A 9,728-nucleotide genomic window follows, 5' to 3' on the forward strand; every position below is an offset into this window, starting at 1 on the left:
GCTTCGGACCGGCGCAGACCTGCGCACTGTGGTTTGGTTATCTGGACAAACAGGGTCTGCAAGGGGTTATCAGAATGCATAATTTTGGTAGAAATGTGTTATTATGATCGGTTATCAAAAATCAGAGGTTAAATAGAACCCAGTCAAGCTTCTAAAATCGCTACTTTAATTATTGTTCATTTTTAGACGTACTTCCGGGTAGCCATGGCTGTAGCATTGGAGGATCTGAAATTTACTTTACAAGAGGTTCTTGACACTTTTAAGTCATGCCTCTCTGAACACAAAGAAGTATTCCTTGAGCATTACGTAGCAGGGTGGCGTGGTCTCGTAAGGTAAGTCTTTTAAATGCTACAGTAAGCCTAGATACTCTCCAGGACATCTAACGTTACAGCACCCGGTGTCACAGCAAGGCCTAGAAGACCCCTAAGGAGGACCTTGGGCACCCGAGCCATGGTCTGTTCACTCCGCTACCATGTATAAAGCAGAGACAGTACAGGTGCATCCAAGCTGGGACCAAAAGACTGATAAACAGCTTCTACCTCCAGGCCATCCGACTGTTAAACAGTCACCACAAGCCGGTCTGTGCCCAGTAACCTGCCATGCACCTTAGACACTCACTAACCATCTACTACCCTGTACTTTACCCTGGAACTTAGACTGCTGCCCTATGTACCTAGAGCCATTGAACACTGCTCACTTTAATAATGTTTACATACTGATCTACCCACTTTATATGTATATACTGTATTCTATTCACGACTCATCCTATATAACTACTTCTATCCACACCTTTTTATTCACATACTGGTTTTTCACATACGGTTTATTCACATACATTTACACTACCGTTCAAAAGTTTGGGGTCACTTAGAAATGTCATTGTTTATGAAAGAAAAGCCAAAAAATAGTCCATTAAAATAACATCAAATTGATCAGAAATACAGTGTAGACACTGTTAATGTTGTAAATCACTATTGTAGCTGGAAACGGCTGATTTAAAAAAAAAAATGTTTAAATGGAATATCTACATAGGCATACAGAGGCCCATTATCAGCAACCATCACTCCTGTGTTCCAATGTCACATTGTGTTAGCAAATCCAAGTGTATAATTTTAAAAGGCTAATTGATCATTAGAAAACTATTTTGCAATTATGTTAGCACAGCTGAAAACTGTGGTTCTGATTTAAAGAAGCAATAAAACTGGCCTTCTTTAGACTAGTTGAGTATCTGGAGGATCAGCATTTGTGGGTTCGATTACAGACTCAAAATAGCTAGAAACAAAGAACTTTCTTCTGAAACTTCTCAGTCTATTCTTGTTCTGAGAAATGAAGGCTATTCCATGCAAGAAATTGCGAAGAAACTGAAGATCTCGTACAACGCTGTGTACTACTCCCTTCACAGAACAGACTAGACACTCTAATGTACTTGTCCTCTAGCTCAATTGTGCACTGGGGCCTGCCACTCCTCTGTCTATTCTTCATAGTGCCAGTTTGCTCTGTTCTGAAATAGTACACAGCTATTCTTCAGTTTCTTGGTAATTTCCCTTCATGGAATAGCCTTCATTTCTCAGAACAAGAATAGACTGACGAGTCTCAGAATAACAACGCTGTGTACTACTCCCTTCGCAGAACAGAGCAAACTGGCTCTAACCAGAATAGACAGAGGATTGGGAGGCCCCGGTGCACAACAGAGCAAGAGGAAAAGTACATTAGAGTGTCTAGATTGAGAAACAGACACCTCACAAGTCCTCAACTGGCAGCTTCATTAAATAGTACCCGCAAAACACCAGTCTCAACATCAACAGTGAAGAGGCATCTCCGGGATGCTGGCCTTCTAGGCAGAGTTGCAAAGAAAAAGCCCTATTTCAGATTGGCCAATAAAAAGAAAAGATGGGCAAAAGAACAGACACTGGACAGAGGAACTCTCCCTAGAAGGCCAGCATCCCTGGGTTGCCTCTTCACTGTTGACATTGAGACTGGTGTTTTGCAGGTACTATTTAATGCAGCTGCCAGTTGAGGACTTGTGAGGCATCTGTTTCTCAAACTAGACACTCTAATGTACTTGTCCTCTAGCTCAATTGTGCACTGGGGCCTGCCACTCCTCTGTCTATTCTTCATAGTGCCAGTTTGCTCTGTTCTGCGAAGGGAGTAGTACACAGCGTTGTACGAGATCTTCAGTTTCTTGGTAATTTCCCTTCATGGAATAGCCTTCATTTCTCAGAACAAGAATAGACTGACGAGTCTCAGAATAAAGTTATTTGTTTCTGGCCATTTTGAGCCTGTAATAAAACCCACAAATGCTGAAGCTCCAGATACTCAACTAGTCTAAAGAAGGACAGTTTTATTGCTTTTTTAATCAGAACAACAGCTGTGCTAACATAATTGCAAAATGGTTTTCTAATGTTCACCGCATCAAAGGGACGATGGACGGTGCCATGTACCGTCAAATCTTGGGTGAGAACCTCCTTCCCTCAGCCAGGGCATTGAAAATGGGTTGTGGATGGGTATTCCATTGTGACAATGACCCAAAACACACTGCCAAGGCAACAAAGGAGTGGCTCAAGAAGAAGCACATTAAGGTCCTGGAGTGGCCTAGCCAGTCTCCAGAACTTAATCCCATAGAAAATCTGTGGAGGGAGCTGAAGTTTTGTGTTGCCAAACATCAGCCTCGAAACCTTAATGACTTGGGGAAGATCTGCAAAGAGGAGTGAGACAAAATCCCTCCTGAGATGTGTGCAAACCTGGTGGCCAACTACAAGAAATGTCTGACCTCTGTGATTGCCAACAAGGGTTTTGCCACCAAGTACTAAGTCATGTTTTGCAGAGAGGTCAAATACTTATTTCCCTCATTAAAATGCAAATCAATTTATAACATTTTTGACATGTGTTTTTCAGGATTTTTTTGTTGTTATTCTGTCTCTCACTGTTCAAATTAACCTACCATTAAAATTATAGACTTTCTTTGTCAGTGGGCAAACGTACAAAATCAGCAGGGGATCAAATACTTTTTTCCCTCGCTGTACGTATAGAATGCATTTGGATTACTGTTGGAGTGCTATTTGGGTTGTTAATTGGATTCATTCTTACGTTTCTTTATTTTTTTGTATTTTTTTTTTTAAACCTTTTTGTTTACTTGTTTGACATTTTACTGCTTCGCTAGGAGCTAGTAACATAAGCATTTTGCTGCACCTGCTTTAACATCTGCTAAACTGTGTACGCGACCAATAAACTTTGATTTGGACACTTCCAGTTTCATTTATACAGTTTTTCACAATGTATATTCATATATGTCTACTGTATTCTCACATAGCTAATTTTAATATACTGTATCTACTACTGTACATTGCATTTTTGTTACACTGTTTATACACACAATAAACTTTAATTAGATTTGGCATTGGGCTAATGTAAATAAATCCTTGAGTCTGGCATAGTTGGCAAGCCGTACTAATCAGTTTATGCACATAATCTAGTTAGGTATCCTTAAAAAGTCCTCATTTATCTCAGTGTAAATGATTCTGGTTGTTTCAAAATAGTTATTTAGAATAATGACATTTTTGAAGACTTGGGTTGGGTAGGCTTATATATGAATGCGTCATGGTAGTCTAATAAAATGGCTTTTATGTGTATGATTAAAATGTGTTTATTGTCCTTTATTTCCAGATTCATGAACTGCCTGGGGAGTGTGTTTTCCTTCATCTCCAAGGATGCTGTCAACAAGATCCAAATCCTGGTCAACCATCTGAATGGTGAGAATGGGGCCCACTACGTCACCATCCAGTCTATGGTCAAGTATGAACTGGACAGCCAACTGGTGGACCTGACCAAGAGAGGCAGTTTCCCAGAGTCCGGCTGCCGCACCCTCCTGAGGCTGCACCGTGCCCTACGCTGGCTGGAGCTATTCCTGGAGAGGCTACAAACCAGCACTGAGGACAGTAATACCTCGGTCATGTGCTCTGAGGCCTATAATGAATCCCTCGCCCAGCACCATGCATGGATCATCCGCAAGGCTGCCGGCACAGCGTTCTGGGCTCTCCCAGGTCGAGCCACGTTCTTTGATGTGATGAATGTAGGTAGCCCAGAGCAGGTGATGGCTGTGCTAGGGGACACCCTGCCTCTCATCTCTGAGGTATACAAAGTGACAGAGGACCTCTATACCCAGAACAACATACTGGAGTTGCCCTAGTAGGCAGAAAGTACTGTAGTAGTAGCCTGGTGGTCCTAGATCTGTTTGTAGCTTACCAACTCCAATGGAATTGTTCATAGGAGTTGGTAAGACTGCATGAACCGATCTGTGACCACCAAGCTACTGTAGCTCTAGTGGTCCAACCAGCACATCAGTGCTGGCAAGCCATGCTGCTCTGGATCTTTTCTTGGTGACCATTTATGGTGTATAAGGAGGGGATTATTATTGTATATAATATGTACATTATACATTATGATATAAGGCAACATTACCCATAGGTTTCTTTCTAAATGTAATTCTATGGCTTTCAGTGCTGTTTTTGTTCAACACACATTTCTGGCATTACATTTTCTCCTTAATGTACTTTAAGTATGCATCATAGTTTATCTCTCAAAGTAGGTTTTGTATCATTACAAATGCACTAGCAGATTTAAAGGTTGTGTGCCTGTCTTGTTCCGTCTCAAGATAGACATTTTATTTTTTGAAATATAAACCAGTTATTTTACAGTTTTAAATGTTTTCTGTTGACTATGAATTAAGTTAAACATTATACACTGTGACATGATAGGCCTAAGCTATGTTGTTTTTATATTTCTGCAATGATTTATGCATCTCTATCATTTTGTCGTGATGTTATATAACCTAAAATTGAAGAAGGATATTAGTGTTAAATCTGGTGTAATGTTTCAATTACAGTTTTTGCACAGTGCAAAACATCTCTGTCTGGACTGGAGGTAGTTGTGATAGAAATGGAATGGATGCTACTGATTCTGCACGCTCCTTGGCTTGCACCAGGGGGCACCTGTTGATGTGCGAGCGTGCGAGGCGAGCAGCATTGTCAAGGTAACGATAGCTGTGTTGATAATTTGAGTTACGCTGCCTGCTGAAAAATCCTCAACTTCCCACTGGAGTGTTGACAAACAAAAGCAAGACTTATCTATCTGATAAAATGCAAGGTATGCTGCAGATATGTTTGCTATTATTCTTATCTTGCACGGTTATTCTAGAGGCAAGTATGTCCTCTCTTTGTTACCTACTTGGATCTGACACCTTAGCTAGCTAACACTAGCTAATTTGCTAGCTACTGTAACTGGTCAACAAGGAAATCAAGTGCAGCAACGTTACATGTTGTCTCACTGGCATGTCAATACGATTAGCTAGCTCAGCTTGCAAGTTGGCCAGTGCTCTCAAAAGGGGTGGCCAGTCTCCTCCTGAGCAGCTACCGGGTATGAAGGCTTTTGCTCCAACCCCGATGAGCAGACATATAGTTAGTTAGCTAGCCATGTTTTATTTCACCAGTGATGGTACAAAAGTCTGCACACCCAGTGGCTTTCTGCAAGAATGCCATCACAGTGACTATGATGAGAAAGAATGTAGAGGAAAAACTTCAATATATTTTCAGGTCTCTCTTGACTATCTCCCATCTTTCAGAGTTGAGTCGCATATAAACCATTCTACTTCTGTGGAGAAGAATGCATTTGACCAGGCCAAAGTCCTCGAAAGGGCGTTGTCGACCCAGCTTGAGACTCACTCCAAACGTGCCTCCTTCCCACTATCACAGCCAGCTGAGTGTGGACGAAGTCCCATACTACCTAGATAATGTTCCTGAGCTACCCTCTCTTCCCTTCCCTTGGAACAAATACAAGCCCCTCCCCTCAATTGAGAAGAAGGCGTCAGAGGAGGGTGTCTTTGAGTGGTGTGGAGGAGAAGAAATCCAAGCTCAGTCTCTCTGACAACCAACTGTCCTCAGTGAGGACCCGGGCATCATCCCAGAGCAACCCGGAGATGGGGGCGTGCTCGGTCCTCCTTTTCCTGTAGTCCACAATCATCTCCTTAGTCTTGGCTACGTTGAGGGATAGGTTGTTATTCTGGCACCACACGGCCAGGTCTCTGACCTCCTCCCTATAGGCTGTGTCATCGTTGTCGTCTGCAAACTTAATAAGGGTGTTGGGAGTCGTGCCTGGCCATGCAGTCGTGGGTGAACAGGGAGTACAGGAGGGGACTGAGCACGCACCCCTGTGGAGCTCCAGTGTTGAGGATTAGCATGGAAGATGTTTGCTACTTACCCTCACCACCTGGGGGCGGCCTGTTAGGAAATCCAGGATTCAGTTGCGGAGGGAGGTGTTTAGAACCAAGATCCTTAGCTTAGTGGTGAGCTTTGAGGGTACTATGGTGTTGAACGCTGAGCTGTAGTCAATGAATAGCATTCTCACATAAGTGTTCCTTTTGTCCAGTCGGGAAAGGGCAGTGTAGAGTGCAATAGAGATTGCATCATCTGTTGATCTGTTTGGGCGGTATGCAAATTGGGTGGGGCTAGGGTTTCTGGGATAATGGTGTTGATGTGAGCCATTACCAACCTTTTAAAGCACTTCATGGCTACGGACGTGAGTGCTATGGGTCTGTAGTCATTTAGGCAGGTTGCCTTTGTGTTCTTGGGCACAGGCACTATTGTGGTCTGCTTGAAACATGTTGGTATTACAGACTCAATCAGGGACATGTTAAAAAGTCACCTGCCAGTTGACACCTGCCAGTTGGTCAGCACATGCCCAGAGCACACGTCCTGGTAATCCGTCTTGCCCCGCAGCCTTGTGTATGTTGACCTGTTTAAAGGTCTTTCTCACGTCGGCTACAGAGAGCGTGATCACACAGTTGTACAGAACAGCTGTTGCTCTCATGCATGCCTCAGTGTTGCTTGCCTCGAAGCGAGCATAGAAGTGATTTAGCTCGTCAGGTAGACTTGTGTCTCTAGGCTGCTCGCAGCTGTGCTTCCCTTTGTAGTCTGTAATAGTTTGCAGGCCCTGCCACATAAGACGAGCGTCAGAGCCGGTGTAGTATGATTCAATCTTAGCCCTGTATTGACGCTTTGCCTGTTTGATGGTTCGTCGCAGGGCATAGCAGGATTTCTTGCAAGCTTCCAGGTTAGTGTCCCGCACCTTGAAAGCATCAGCTCTACCCTTTAGCTCAGTGTGAATGTTGCCTGTAATCCATGGCTTCTGGTTGGGGTATGTACGTACAGTCACGGTGGGGACGATGTCCTCGATGCACTTATTGATAAAACCAGTGACTGATGTGGTGTACTCCTCAATGCCATCGGAAGAATCCTGGAACATGTTCCAGTCTGTGATAGAGAAACAGTCCTGTAGTTTAGCATCTGCTTCATCTGACCACTTTTTTATAGACCGAGTCACTGGTGGTTCCTGCTTAATTTTTGCTTGTAAGCAGGAATCAGGAGAATAGAGTTGTGGTCGGATTTACCAAATGGAGGGCGAGGGAGAGCTTTGTACGTGTCTTTGTGTGTGGAGTACAGGTGATCTAGAATTGTTTTCCCTCTGGTTGCACATTTTAATATGTTGATAGAAATTTTCGTAGAACTGATTTATGTACCTGGATGCTTACATCGAGACCGGTGTAGATTGACTCCTTCGCAGAACATTCAAGGACCTGAACATGGCATCTTGAATAGATCAGTACTGTGCATCTTTCAGGAGGACATAAACTCAGCCTAAGCTCAGATGAAAGACAGAATAACAAACGACAGTGTTTTTATCCAAAAAATATACACTGAGTATACCAAACATTAGGACCCTCCCAGAACAGCCTTAATTCATCTACAAGGTGTTCGAAAGTGTTCCACAGGGATACTGTCCTATGTTGACTCCAATGCTTCCTATAGTTTTGAAGTTGGCTGGATGACCTTTCGGTAGTGGGACATTCTTGATACACACAGGAAACTGAGTGTGAAAAACCCAGCAGCATTGCACTTCTTGACACAAACCGGTGCGTCTGGCACCTACTTCAATACCCCGTTCAAAGGCACTTATATTTTTTGTCTTGCACATGCACGCTCTGAATGGCACACATACTGTACATAATTCATGTCTCAAGGCTGACAAATCATTCTTCATCCTCTCCTTCCTTTCATCTAAATTGATTGAAGTTGATTTATCAAGTGACATCAATAAGGGATCATAGCTTTCACCTGGTCATTCATGGAAAGAGCAGGTGTTTTTAATACTATATATATATATATAGATAGTACCAGTCAAAAGTTTGGACACCTACTCATTCCAGGCCTTTTCACTATTTTTTACATTTTGGAATAATAGTGAAGACATCAAAACTATGAAGTAACACATATGGAATCATGTAGTAACCAAAGAAGTGTTAAATCAAAATATATTTTATATTTGAGTCTTCAAAGTAGCCACTTTTGCTTTGATGACAGCTTTGCACACTCTTGGCATTCTCTCAACCAACTACATGAGGCAGCGTTTCAATTTAACAGGTGTGCCTTGTTAAAAGTTAATTTGTGGAATTATTTCCATCTTAATGCTTTTGAGCCAATCAGTTGTGTTGTTACAAGGAAGGGGTCGTACACAGAAGATAGCCCTATTTGGTAAAAGGCCAAGTCCATATTATGGCAAGAACAGCTCATAAAACAAAGAGAAATGGCAGTCCATCATTACTTAACATGAAGGTCAGTCAGTCAATCTGGAACATTTCTTCAGGTGCAGTTGCAAAAAAACATCAAGCACTATGATGAAACTGGCTCTCATGAGGACCGCCACAGGAAAGGAGGACCCAGAATTACCTCTGCTGCAGAGGATAAGTTCAATATAGAGTTACCAGCTTCTAACAGCCCAAATAAATGCTTCACACATATCTCAACATCAACTGTTCAGAGGAGACTGCGTGAATCAGGCCATGGTCCAAATTCTGCAAAGAAACCACTACTAAAGGAAACCAATAATAGGAAGAGACTTGCTTGGGCCAAGAAACACGAGCACTGGACATTAGACCGGTGGAGTCCAATCTGAGATTTTTGGTTCCAACCACCGACTTTGTGAGACGCAGAGTAAGTGAACGGATGACTTTGTGGCATCTTGTCATCTCCTCCGCATGTGTGGTTCCCACCGTGAAGCATGGAGGTGGTGTGATGGTGTGGGGTGCTTTGCTGGTGACACAGTCAGTGATTTAGTTATTTAGAATTCAAGGCACACTTAACCAGCATGGCTACCACAGCATTCTGCAGCAATACACCATCCTATCTGGTTTGCACTTAGTGGGACTATAATTTGTTTTTCAACAGCACAATGACCCAAAACACACCTCGAGGCTGTGTAAGGGCTATTTGACCAAGGAGAGTGATGGAGTGCTGCATCAGATGACATGGCCCCCACAATCACCTGACTTCAAACCAATTGAGATGGTTTGGGATGAGTTGGACCGTAGAGTGAAGGAAAAGCAGCCAACAAGTGCTCAGCATGTGGGAATTCCTTCAAGACGGTTGGAAAAGAATTCCAGGTGAAGCTAGTTGAGTGTGCAAAGCTGTCATCAAGGCAAAGGAAGAATATAAAATATATTTTGTTTTACTCTTTTTTTGGTTACTACATGATTCCATGTGTTATTTCAGTTTTTTTTTAAACCTTGAATGAGTAGGTGTCTCAACTTTTGACTAATACTTATATAGTATTTATTTATTTATTACTAAGTTGTTATTATTGTTCAATGGCAATTTGTAAAGAACCTTTGGCTCGATCGG

The 9,728-nt window shown here is 42.6% G+C and overlaps 1 protein-coding gene across 1 annotated transcript; it reads left to right on the plus strand.

Moving 5' to 3' along the window:
* Positions 1-4: 4 nt before the first annotated feature.
* Positions 5-9,603, plus strand: LOC135504127 (ceramide-1-phosphate transfer protein-like). The gene is made up of 2 exons (XM_064922438.1): positions 5-332; positions 3,664-9,603. Exons 1-2 carry the CDS (start codon positions 205-207, stop codon positions 4,184-4,186), a joined length of 651 nt encoding a protein of 216 aa, XP_064778510.1. The 5' UTR covers positions 5-204; the 3' UTR covers positions 4,187-9,603.
* The last annotated feature ends 125 nt before the right edge of the window (positions 9,604-9,728 follow it).

The sequence above is a fragment of the Oncorhynchus masou genome, chromosome 18 (assembly GCF_036934945.1).
Source record: "Oncorhynchus masou masou isolate Uvic2021 chromosome 18, UVic_Omas_1.1, whole genome shotgun sequence".
NCBI lineage: Eukaryota > Metazoa > Chordata > Actinopteri > Salmoniformes > Salmonidae > Oncorhynchus > Oncorhynchus masou.